This window comes from Psittacula echo (assembly GCF_963264785.1).
Source record: "Psittacula echo genome assembly, chromosome: 5".
Lineage (NCBI taxonomy): Eukaryota > Metazoa > Chordata > Aves > Psittaciformes > Psittacidae > Psittacula > Psittacula echo.
Window position 1 is genome coordinate 88,327,674 of NC_137739.1, and position 12,333 is coordinate 88,340,006.

General features: G+C 61.5%; 3 protein-coding genes across 4 annotated transcripts; all 3 read left to right on the top strand.

Annotated features, from left to right (window-relative positions):
- The first annotated feature begins 34 nt into the window (after positions 1-34).
- On the top strand, positions 35-3,864 carry SDHAF2 (succinate dehydrogenase complex assembly factor 2). 2 transcript variants are annotated; one of them, XM_080618799.1, is made up of 4 exons: positions 35-172; positions 1,448-1,671; positions 2,857-2,966; positions 3,080-3,850. In XM_080618799.1, exons 1-4 carry the CDS (start codon positions 158-160, stop codon positions 3,217-3,219), a joined length of 489 nt encoding a protein of 162 aa, XP_080474925.1. In that variant the 5' UTR covers positions 35-157; the 3' UTR covers positions 3,220-3,850. The 2 variants fall into 2 exon arrangements, with proteins under 2 accessions (XP_080474925.1, XP_080474926.1); XM_080618800.1 differs by having other exon boundaries at positions 47-172; positions 1,490-1,671; positions 3,080-3,864.
- Positions 3,865-3,878: 14 nt separating this feature from the next.
- SAXO4 (stabilizer of axonemal microtubules 4) lies at positions 3,879-5,736 on the top strand (the record flags this gene model as incomplete). The annotated part of the gene is made up of 8 exons (XM_080618353.1): positions 3,879-4,005; positions 4,093-4,319; positions 4,791-4,900; positions 4,983-5,033; positions 5,125-5,211; positions 5,288-5,392; positions 5,468-5,540; positions 5,624-5,736. Exons 1-8 carry the CDS (start codon positions 3,968-3,970, stop codon positions 5,734-5,736), a joined length of 804 nt encoding a protein of 267 aa, XP_080474479.1. The 5' UTR covers positions 3,879-3,967.
- A 1,095-nt stretch (positions 5,737-6,831) lies between these two features.
- LRRC10B (leucine rich repeat containing 10B) lies at positions 6,832-7,692 on the top strand (the record flags this gene model as incomplete). The annotated part of the gene is made up of 1 exon (XM_080618877.1): positions 6,832-7,692. One exon carries the CDS (start codon positions 6,832-6,834, stop codon positions 7,690-7,692), a length of 861 nt encoding a protein of 286 aa, XP_080475003.1.
- Between the last annotated feature and the right edge of the window lie 4,641 nt (positions 7,693-12,333).

Below are 12,333 nucleotides of genomic sequence, written 5' to 3' on the forward strand. Positions count from 1 at the left end.
CCACGCCCCTTCCGGCTCTGGCCACGCCCCCTTCCGCCCCGCCCCTGCTGGGGGTCCGCCACCGCTCCCGGCGCTGCCGCCCGCGGGGGTCATAGAGTTGGTCCGCCCGCTCGTATAGAGCGGCTACAGCGGGAGGGTAGAGGGGCTGCGTGGAGACATGGCGGCCGGCAGGGTGAGCGGTGAAGTGAGGGTAGAGGGAGGCCTATAGGGGCGGGAGGGGGGGATAGATGGGGATTGAGGGGTCGGGATTGTATAGGGACCGGGGATAGCAAGGTCAGGGGGGTTGTAAATGGGGCTGAGGGTCCCAGCGTTTGGGGGGGGTTATATGGAGGTTGTATGGGTGGTTAGGCGGTGTAAGAGGGTCTGGGGAGGTTCTATAGGGGATCGGGGGGGGAGGAGGGTCTGGGGAAGTTATATGGAGGGTTCTATGTGGGGTTATATGGGTGGTCGGGGGGGGCAAAAGGGTTTGGGGGCTTATAGGGGATCGGGGCCTACAGGATCTGTGGGGGTTATACAGGAGGGTGGGGGGCAGGAGGGTCTGGGGGGGCTATAGATGGTCGGGGCCGCAGCATTGGGGGGGGGTTGGGGGAGCAGCAGGCTCGGGGGTTATGTGTGGGGTTATAGGTGAGGGGCTGGGGGTGAGAGAGGATCGAGGAGGTTATGGGGGGCTCGGGGACAGCAGGGTCTGGGGGTGTTATATGGGTGTTAGCAGCAGTGTCTGAGGGCTTATGTGGGGGTTTAGGGGGGGCAGGAGGGTGTGAGGGGTTCTAGATGGGGGTCGGGGGCAGTAGGTAGGGGGATTATATGGGGGGTTGCGGGGGTGCCAGGTAGGGGTTCAGGGACAGGAGGGTATGGGGAGGTTGGGGGGACTGGAGGCAGCACCTGGGGAGTTTATACGGGAGATCAGGGGGGCAAGAGGGCCTGTGGGGTTATAGATGGAGGCGTGGAGGTCAGCAGTGTCTGGGAAGGGTTCTATGGTGGTCGGGGGGGCAGCAGGGGCTGGGGCTTTATAAGGTGGGGTAGAGCAGGAGGAGCTGGGAGGGGTTATATGAGGGCGGCATTTGGGGGGTTATATGGGGGTTTAGGGGGGCAGGAGGGTCTGGGGGTTACAGATGGGGGGTCAGGGGCAGCATTTAGGGGGTTATATGGAGGGTTGGGGGTCAGAGTGTCTGGGGGGTATGCAGGAGGTTGAGGGCAGCAGGGTGTGAGGGCAAGTGTGTAGGATGGGGGGGATTATATGGGAGATGGGGGGGGCAAGAGGTTCTGGAGGGTTATAGATGGGGGATTGGGGACAGCAGAGTCTAGGGAATTATATGGGAGGTCATAGGAACAGCAGGATCGGGGGGGTTTATGGGATGGGGGTCATAGCCAGCAGGGCTTGGGGGGTCTGTGTGTGCTGGGGCAGCCAGGCCTGACGTCCCCTGCACCATCCCTGTCCCTCTCACAGCTCTGCTCTCTGCCCGTGTGGGCTCTGTGCCGGCGGGGCCAGGGCCCGGGGATGCTGCAGCGCGGCTACCGAGGGGATTCACCGTCGGAATCCGGGAAGGATTTGCTGGAGATCCCATTGCCCCCCTGGCAGGAGCGTCCGGATGAGCCTCTGGAGACCAAGAGAGCCCGGCTGCTGTATGAGAGCCGCAAGAGGGGGATGCTGGAGAACTGCATCCTGCTCAGGTGAGCTGTGGGGTGCTCGTCCTCTGTTCCTGCTCCTCAGCCACCCTCCACCTCGTGTCCGTGTCCCCAGTGTCTGCCCTTCCCCAGGGTGCCCTTGACAGTTTGTGCCCTGCAGACTGGGCCAGGGATGAGAGAACAGGAGAGAGAACATCAGCCCTGGAGAGCTAAGGGGGAAAAGCTGCTTGAGGTGAGCTCTAGTTCAGCCCCCTGAAGATATCTCTGAAGGTTTTTAGGTAACATTGGCACTGGGGAGGCTGCACCTGGAATCCTGTGCTCGGCTCTGGGCCCCTCACTGCAAGAGAGACCTTGAGGGGCTGGAGCGGGGCCAGAGCAGGGCAGCGGAGCTGGTGCAGGGCCTGGAGCCCAAGGGTGATGGGGAAGGGCTGAGGGACCTGGGGGGTTCAGTGTGGAGAAGAGAAGGCTCAGGGGGGACCTGATGGCTCCCTACAACTGCCTGAGAGGAGGATGGAGCCAGGAGGGGCTGGGCTCTGCTCCCAAGGAACAAGGGATGGGACAAGAGGAACCGGCCTCAAGCTGCACCAGGGCAGGTTTAGATGGAGCTGAGGAACAGTTCCTGCCCCAGAGGGTGCTCAGGCATTGGAACAGGCTGCCCAGGGCAGGGCTGCAGGCACCGGCCCTGCAAGTGCTCACACCCCGTGGAGACGAGGCCTCAGTGCCATGGGTTAGGGGTGGCCTTGGCAGTGCTGGGGTAAGGGTCGGATTTGGTGATCTTCAAGGTCTTTTCCAACCCAGTTGATTCCATGAAGACCCCTGAGCATTGTAGCAAAGTGTTTGGTGGGTTACTCAATGTGCAGCTGGAATCCAAACCTCAGGAGATGGGATGTTGCTTGGAGGATGGCTGCTGACCTGTGGGACGAATCACCGCAAGAGCTTTGCTGTGGTCCGTGCTGGATGCAGTGATCAGTGCTGCAGGACAGGAAGGGGCTGAGCCAAAGGCATGGGAGGAAGTCCTGGCTGATGTTTGAGCCAAAATCCTTTGGGAAGGATTTATGCAATCCTTTGGGATGTACAAACAAGGCACGGCCAGTTGTGTTTTGGGACTTGAGGAGTGTTTAATGGAGAGGAGGTCCAGTTCCTTTGTGTCTTCTGGCACTGTGTTGGGCACTGGGTGCCAGCCTGGCTCTTCTTCCAGTCATCCCAACACATCCTCATCCATCTCTGCAGCCTCTTTGCAAAGGAGAACCTGCACCACATGAGTGAGCACCAGCTGAACCTCTATGACCGCCTCATCAACGAGCCCAGTAACGACTGGGACATCTACTACTGGGCCACAGGTAGGGAGCAGCTCCCTCCTGCTCTGCCCATCCCATCGCTGGTGGGATGAGTGTGGGTGCTTCCGGACAGGACACAGCCCTTCCTTTACTGCCCTTTCCTCTTTGTACCCCAGAAGCAAAGCCCACCCCAGAGGAGTTTGAGAGCGAGGTGATGGCCAAGCTGCGGGACTTCGCCAAGAACAAGAACAGGGAGCAGAGGCTGCGGCAGCCGGACCTGGAATACCTCTTTGAGCCCCCCCGCTCACAACAGTGATGCTGCTGCCCTCCCTGGGGCCCTCCTCCTCCTCTTCCTCCTCCAGCAGCTCCTTTGGACTCTCAGGTCATGCTGAATAAAGCCGTGGCTGCTCCTGCTGCGCTGTGAGCTCAGGGCTCTGCTCTTTGGCAGCAGTCAGGAGGGAGGTGGTGGAATTCCATGTGCCAGCTCATTGCTGCCTCCAGCTCCTACCTGTCCCTTTGAAACCCCTTTCTGGGGGGACCTGGCGGAGGTTGGAGTGGGGTATCCTGCTCCCTGGTGCCCTTAGTGGATTGTCACGGTGACAGCGGAACCCAAGCAGCAGTGACACTCTGTGACCCAGCCGTTACTAGGAGACACTGTCCCCATCATAACATCCCCTTCCACAGAACATTCCATAGGCTCCAAACTTTGTGGTCAGGCCGGGAGCTGCTTCCCAGAAGAGCCCAGCCATGGAGGATGCCCGTCCCTTCGTCTGTCACCGCACCAAGCTGCGGTCCATGGGGCAGGACCCCCGTGCCATACGGCTGGATGCTGTGTCCCCTTTGGAGAAGGCACTCACCTGGGGGGGCTCTGACCTCCTGGACTTCTGTGCCACAAACTACGCTGTGGCTCATGGTAGGGGTGACCAAAACCTTCCCTAAAAGTGGGGTGGGCTCATTCCCAAAGCTCATCCCTCTTTCCCTGCTGTCACCCAGGCCAGCCAGGCTTCCTTTCCCAACTCGGCCACCACACAGGCACTGGCTACGTGACCAACAACCACTCAGCCATGTCCTGCCTGCTGCGCCAGTACAGCATAGCAGAGGGGTAGGTACCTTTGGCTATGGATTGGGGGGGACAAAGAGGACAAGTTTTGGGGCCTCTCCATCACATCCATGTGGCTTCCTACCGCAGCCACTGCCAGGATGCCATGACCACCACTGCTGAGCACTTCAAGCCCCTCTGGCTTCCTGATGGCAGGAGCATCCTGCCCCGGCACATCCACCAGCCACAGAGTGGGTACCTGCAGGACTGCCCCCCTTCCTGCCTCCGTGTGGGGATAGTGAGTCCCCAGCACATGAGGCTCCACCACAGCCGGGCCAGACTAGTGAAGAGCCGCTGGACTGATCCTCTCCAGCCAGGTATGGATTTGGGGTGCTGGTGGTCCCTGGACAAGCTCCATCCCCAGGAGGGTTTGGGGTTGTTGATGGTTCTGGGGCCAGCTCCATCACCAAGAGGGTTTTGGGGTGCTCGTCATCTTGAGGTCAGCTCCTTCCCCATGGGGATTTGGGGTGTTTGTGGCCCTGGGGTCAGTTCCATCCCCATGGGGATTTGGGGTGTTGGTGGTTCCAGGACCAGCTCCATCACCAGGAGGGTTTTGGGGTGCCAGTGGTCCCAAGGCCAGCTCCAACTTTAGGGTGTTTTGGGGCATTGGTGAATCTTTGACCCTCAGGAGGGTTTGGGGACTTCCTGACCTGTATCACCCATCTCTGTGCATCCCCAAGCGCAGGGTCCCCGGGCCCTGTGACACCAATTAGTGCCATGGCATGGACAGGGTTGGGGACAGGACTGGAGACAATGGGACTCCCTCCCTGCCTGCCTGCTCCCCACAGATATCCTGCAGAAGGTCACCATTGGCACCAAGGAGCCATCGGGCTTCACCAGAGCCACCAAGAGGACAGACTCCTTCCTGCCATCTGTGCCGACCCGGCAGGGCCAGCCTGTGAGCACCCCATGGGACACTTCTCTCCCTCCCAGTCCCCTCCACCCCCATTTGCACCCCATGGGACACTTCTCTCCCACAGCTCGGTGTCAGCCTCACCGCGAGGGATTACCTGCCCTCTGTGCGCAGCCACGTGAGTGGGGCAAGGGGACGGGGTGACGAGGGGACACCCCACTGAGGTGTCATCACCCCGCATCCCACCATCCCGTTCCATCCTCCTGCAGGGCAATGAGACGCTCCCAACGCTGCCACCAGGCTCCGAGCGAGGCAGCGGCTTCACCCGGGAGGGACGGAGCTCCCTGGGCACGGTGGTGAGCAGGGTCCCATCCCGTTGTCCATCCCCATCCCTCTGTGTCCTCCTCATCCTCACCCGCTGTCCCCACACAGGTCTTGCCCACGCTGGGACGCTCAGCATCCCTCATCTCCCGAGGGCTGGAGGCAACCCGAGAGACTCAGGCCAGGCTGCTGGGGCGCCAGGCTGCTGGCAGGATGGTGAATGCATGATCCCATCCCTATCCGCATCCTCATCCCATGGGAACACGTTCCTGACTTGCCTCCATCCCACAGGAGCCTTCAGGGTACACCACTAACTACGGCTCATACATGACCCACCACCTAACCCCATCCCCTGCAGCTGCAGGTGAGTTTGGGGTGGCTGTGGGGGGGGTTTGCAGCCCCCAAAGGGGGGTTTCCAGCCTTACCACCCCATCCGTGATATTCCAGCCCGGGATGCAACCTGGATAGCGAGACCCATTGGTGGAATCCAGTCCCAGCAGCTTCAGCACCAACAACCCCCCACTGGGCTGGGGGATGTCTCTGACCACCTCCTGATGTGATGCCCCCGTTTGTCCCAGCCTTGGGGGTAACCCCAGCTTCATTGGGGATCCCCAAATCCCTGGAAGTTCCCTTTCTTCCCACACGGAGGAATAAAGACTGCAAAGCAACCTTCCTGGGTGTAAGTTGGCATTGTCACCCCCATGGAGGGGTGGTGGCTGCCCACAGACATCATTTGGGGGGCTGCCTGCACCCCAAAGGTGAGCAGGAGGATCGGGGGGGGAATCTGGGGGTGCTGTGTGGCCGACAGCCACTGGAGGGCTGTATGAGCCCGGCTTATCCGAGCTGCCTTTGGGATGACACAGCTGATTTCAGGCAGGGAAAAGCAGGCAGGGCTGGCTGGAGTGGGCAGCGAGAGGAGGAGGAGGAAGAGAAAGGTGGCAGCTATGCCATGGGGTTGTCACTTGCTGTCCTCCTCCCTGCTCTTCATGGCCATGGGACACTAACGAGGCTTTGTGGGGTGGGAAACGGCACTGAGGGGGTGCAGCAGCACCCAGGGGTGCCGGGGGATGTGGGTGATAACAGAAGGACCCCCCCCATAGTGCGGTACCCAGGGAGGTGCTGAGCCTGATGGAGGGACCCAGCAGGGGAAGAGGCAGCACGGACAGGGGCAGATGATGGGCAGGGAGGTAGGAGGGGGGAGCAAGGTGCTGCTGCTGCCTGGGGTAGGGACAGGCAGGGTGCAGGCAGGGGTAGAGCAGGCAGGAGTGGGGCAGAACACAGGCGAGGCAGGGTGAGGTACAGGCAGGGCATGACAGAGCAATGGTGGCACAGAATGGGGTACAAGAAGGGCACAGGCAGGGCAGAGCAGTGGTGGGGCAGGGTGAGGTACAGGCAGGGCATGACAGAGCAATGGTGGCGCGGAATGGGGTACAAGAAGGACACAGGCAGTGCAGAGCAACGGTGGGGAAGGGTGAGGTACGGGCAGGGGACAGGCAGGGCAAAGCAGCGATGGCTCAGGGTGAGGTACAGGCAGGGCAACGGTGGCACTGAGAGGTACAGGCAGGGCACGGAGGGGGCGTGGCCTGGGCGCAGGTATCCCCGCCTTCCCATTGGCCGCCGCGCGTTGCCGTGGCGACGGCGTTGCCCGCGTTGCGATGGGCAGCGGCGGCTCCTCGGGCCGCGGGGCACGGGCGGCCGTGGCCGAGGGCCCGGACGGGGCCGAGCAGCGGCTGCCGGTGCGGGCCGGGCGGGTCCCGGCCGCGCTCTGGGCGCAGCGGGAGCTGCGGAAGCTTTACCTGAGCGGCGCGGGGCTGCGGGACGTGCCCGCGGAGCTGGCGGCGCTCCGGCACCTCCGCACCCTGGCGCTGGACGGGAACGAGCTGATGGAGGTGCCCGAGGCGCTCTGCCGCTTGCCCCGCTTAGCGCATCTCTACCTGGGCCGCAACGGGCTGCAGGGGCTGCCGCCCGCCTTCGCCCGCCTGCAGAGCCTGCGCTGCCTCTGGCTGGAGGGCAACTTCCTCGCCCGCTTCCCCCGCGCCCTCCTGCGCCTCCCCGAGCTCCGCAGCCTGCAGCTGGGGGACAACCGGTTGGCCCGGCTGCCCGCGGCGCTGCCCCGCATGGCCGGGCTGCGGGGGCTCTGGCTCTACGGGAACCGCTTCGAGGAGTTCCCGCCGGTGCTGCTGCGCATGGGGCAGCTCCGCGTCCTCGACCTGGATCGCAACCGCATCGCCCGCTTCCCCGACCTGGGCGGCCTCGCCGCCCTGCGCCTCTTCTCCTACGACCACAACCCCGTGCAGCGGCCGCCCCGCGTCGGGGATGCCGTGAGGCTGGTGGGGAACGGGGCGCAGGAGTTCATGGAAGCGCGGCAGGAGCGCCTGGAGAGCCTCCAGCGCCAAGAGGAAGAAGAGGAGGAAGGCACCAAGGCCCCACCGGTGGCCCCCGGGGATGGGTCGCCGCTGCTGGAGGATGGGGAGGGTGGATGCGCAGCCCTGCCGGGCTCCCCAGGGGAAACGTGAGCCGCCTCGCTGCAGCCAGACGCCCGTAAGGAAGCACCATGGAGGGATGCGGAGCCTCGGCCAGGCTCCCAAGGACCAGCATCTCCCAGCTGGGGCTGGGGAAGAAGGAAGCTCACGGCCTCCATGTAAAGAAGAGCCCCAGCATCAGCATCTCCCGGTTGGAACAGCAAAGAGCTGTCTCATGGATCTACACTGGGATCCACAAGCGCACCTTGGGGCATCCCATTAACCACAGGGTGCCTTGGATGGGGGAAGCAGCCGGCTGCCCTGATGGGTGACCCCATGGACCCCACCTGCCTGCTGGGTAGCACGGTGCTGCTGAGAGCCAGGCATCCCCATGGATGTGGGGACCTTCTGCAGCCACCCCAACACCCCCATGGGCATCCTTCGCTCCTGGCTCTGTGGGGCAGGACAGGTAAAGCAGCGCTGTTTGCATCCGATCTGTGTGGACCCCATCGACCAGAAGAGCGGCAAAGTTGGAGGGCAAGGGCATGGAGCCTTTTTCACCCCCAGTCCCTCATCCTGCTGCTGGAATTGGGATGGGAGAGAGAGAACTCCCTGCTGGGGTCCTCCTGAGCCTGTCTTAAGCCTGGAAAGGGTTTTACCTCGATATAGGAAAAGGAGCCCCAGCTCCGTCTCTGTCTGCCCCAAAAAGGGCACCAAAGCCAGGGGCTGCTTCCTTGTCCTTCCTCTTCCCTTCCCCGAGTGCTCTTTGTACCAAACTCAAGCAATAAAAAGCACAAACCCAAGGAAAACTGGTGTGAGAGGCAGGGGATGGGTCTGTTCTGTGGGATAGGGTCTGTTTAGGACCCACTTGGAATCCAGCAACCCCTCCTCGTGCAGGAGCCTCTCTTGTTGCTGGCATTGAAGGGAGTTCTGCTTCACCTCTGCCTGTCTCCAAGCCGCAGGAGCTCAGCCACACCGGCACCACTGGGAGGGCTGGAGGTTCCAGACCATGTATCCGCTGCTGATCACAGGGGGTTTGGGGTTGGTGGCTGGGAGGCAGCCAATGCTCCCACCACATCCTCTCCCATGCCGATGGGATGGATGCTGCCCGGCTCTTCCCCTCCCTGCCTGCTCTGTGGTGCAACCACAGCTATTTCGGATGCGCTGGAGCAGCCGCATCCAGGCCGGTGCCAGCCCCTCCGGCAGCAGTGGCTGATGGAGCCCCTGACTTCCCAGCAGTGAGGTGGCCCCGTTCCCAATCCCACTTCAGGATGCTGGATCTGGGATCTGGCAGGTCTTATGCCCCAGATCCAGGTCTCCATACAGGGACAGACACAGGCTCTTGGTCCCTGTTGCCATCCAAGCAGCCGTCACTGTTGCAGATGAGAGTGGGCATGGGGCATCCCCATCCCTATGTGTGGCACCCTGGGGTGCTGGCACAGCAATGGGGGGCTCCCAGCCCTCAGGGTCATGCCATAGATCCTGGGGTGCATCACCCCGTGGAGCGCTGCTGTTGGCAGAGACTCCAAGCTCCAGCTGTAAGGTGGGAATTCCTACACTCCACATCCCTCCTGCTGCCACCAGCTCCATGCAGACCCGTATCAACCAGTCCATGCTTGTGAGGCGAGGGTAAAGGCGGCCTTGGTGCCACCAGCCTGTCCCCGCAGCCACATCCAGAAGCTGTGACCCATGGGATGGGGATCCCTGCATCCCGGCAGCCCCTTCCCACTATTCCAGCCTCAGCTTTCACCCTCCGGCTTGGGAAAAGAGCAGGATCTGGGTCCAGGCGCTACAGGAGCCAGGAGCTGCTGCAGTCAGCAGGAACCTCACCCATTCCTGCTACACACAAGTACCTTGGGGATGCTGGTGCATGCAGTGCATCATCCATACGTCTGCCTCTATATATATCCCTGCCCACTCCCCATCCCCGTGTACAACAGCTCATGGCCTCAGCGCAGCTGGGATCACGCTGCTATTTCCATCTGCTCCCGAACAACACAAAGGAAGAGGCTCGGGAACGGGGCTGGCTCCGTGCAACAGGAGCACCAGGATCGCGGCGCCAGGCCAAGTGTGGATGCTCTTCGCTGTGTTGAAGGATATAGCGTGCTAAAACAAGCCCAGGCTTGGTGGCACTGGTGCCATCTATAGCTTGGTAGTGCCAAAGTGTCCAGGATTGGTGCAAACTGGAGCCCAAAGGGGTGGAAGCAGCAGGGATTTACCCTCCATCAGGATGCAGGAGCTGGCAAGGGGATGGATTTGTCCCCTTCTGCCACCTCTAACACTAAGGAGAGATGGATGCAGAGGGCACCCAGAGCCCGGCTCCGCTGCTTTCCCTGCGTCTGGAGTTTCTCTTACTTATTCAAGACCAGTGTTCAGTGAATTATTGAACACAAGCACTTGAGCCTGAGTGGTGGCAGCCAGCTCCTGGCACATCCCCTGCCTCACCAACCAGCGTCTCTCCACACAGGACATCATTCCCTGCCTCTATCCCTCAACCCAGAGGTGGATTCCAGTCCCTACCCCACATGTCACCCCCCAGGGACCCAGCACTCACCCTTAAGCTGCTGTCTTTGGGGTACCAGCACTGTCCCCTCCTATTTGGGGACCCCAAAGCCCACACTGGGGCTCCAAGCCCAAGCAGGAGCAGCCTCCCAGCACAGCCACTGCTTGCAGCCACATTGCCTTGAGAAAGAGCTCCTTGCTTGAGGGCTGCTCTTAATAAACCCACACTAATTGCCCTCATTGGCTGCTCTCATTAGCAGGCCCAGCCTTAAGTCCATGCAGGTGGATTAGGCAGCTTTGGGGCTTGCAAGAGGCATTCTGGAGGCTATGGGGATGCTCTGCATTAGGGGCTGTCCTTGTCCCTTCTCTTTGGCATGCTTTGTCCCCAGCATGTAGCCTCTTCAATAGGGGGTCCTTGGGTATATCCTGCTTCATCCTTCCCCTGCCTTGTGCAGGGGGTGCACAAGGTGCAGGGATGCTCAGTACTTGGGGGGGATTCTTGGTGCTGGGAAAGGATACTTAGTGCCAAGGGCACTGGGGGGAGGAGTGCTCCATGTTGGGGGGATGCTTGGTGCCTGGGGGGATGCTTAAGGGGGGCATTTGGTGCTTGGAGGGATGCCCAGTGCTGAAGGAGGGATACCTGATATTGGGGGGATGCTTGTTGCTTGGGGAGATACTTGAGGAGGGCATTTGGTGCTTGAAGGGATGCTCAGTGCTGAAGGGGGGATGCTTGTTGCTCGGGGGGGATGTTCAGTGCTGGGAAAGGATGCTCGATGTTAAAGGGATGCTCAGTGCTGGGGAGGGATGCTTGACGTTGAAGGGATGCTCAGCGCTTGAGGGGGGATACCTGATATTGGGGGGATGTTTGTTGCTTGGGGGGATACTTGACGGGGGCATTTGGTGCTGGGGAAGGATGCTCGGTGCTGGGGAAGGATGCTCAGTGCTGTGGGGGATGCTCAGTGCTGGGGAAGGATGCTCAGCGCTGAATGGGGGATGATCTGTGCTGGGGGGATGCTCAAGGTTTGGGGATGCTCAGTGCTGGGCAAGAACACTCAACACCAGGAGTACCCCCACATCCCTCCCCCCCCCCCAGAGCCGAGCCACGCTGGCAGTTCCCGACTGTCCTTTATTACTGAGAACAGGGGCTGCCTCCAGAAAACGAGGGGCCCCGCTCCCCAAAAAGCGCCTTCAGCCCAAGCCCTCACCCCCAGCTCCCCCCACGCCACCCGGCTCCTGCTGCTGCCATTGGCAAGGGGGGGGCTGGCCAGCGCGGCCCCCCCCCCCCTCCCCATCAGCAAAGCCACCAGCAGCGGGCGGCATCGCTTCTCTTGGGTTTAATGTCTCTTTTTCGCTGTGGTTTTGCCCCGTTTTGCTGTATTTTACACACCAGTTGGATGTTACCGTCACATGAAGAAGAGAGAGACCTGAACAAGAGAACGGCTACGAGCTCTAGGGTTAAAACACACAAACACCCCCCCCCCCACACCATGGAATCCTTCCTGGAGGAGCGGGGTGGTGGAGAGGTGATGGGTGGGCGCCCAGCGTGGCTCCATCCCCACCCCAGCCGTGTCAACCTCTTCTTTTTAGGGGTGAAAAGAAAAGAGAATGGGCTAAAAACACAACTGGCCCTAAAAGCATCGTTATTACTGCGGAGCAGGATTATGACTTCTCTCCAGATTGTCCAAAATCACCTCACGAAGGACTTTGGGGCCTGCTGAAGATGGTCCCGCTGCCACCGTGGTCCCCATGGGATGCGACAGGGATGTCCCCCTTGGTAGGAGAAGGAACAAGCAGCCAGGTACCCCAGTGGAGGTTCTTGGGGGGGGGGTGTTCTGGATGCAGGCTCCCCTATGGAGCACCTTGGGGTTCAGTGGGTGTCCCCCTCCATCACCCTGTGCCTGGTGGGGTGGCACTGGGTGCTGGGCCCCACTGTGATGGTGATGGGGTGAAGCACTCTCATGGTCTGTAACCAGGCTCCTGGCTGTTGGCAGCACCCCAGATGTGGCCTCGGTGGTACCCAAGGGGGGCAGATCAGTGTCCTCCCCATGGGTGCCTTTGGAGGGGCATGGGAAGACTGAGGATTGGGGTCCTCCCTGTCCAGGAGGGGTGGCTCTGGGGCAATGGGCTCACTCTGGGTGCCCATGGGTGGCTGTGCCCTACCTGAGATGGCTGCGGAGGTGACAGCACCCACCT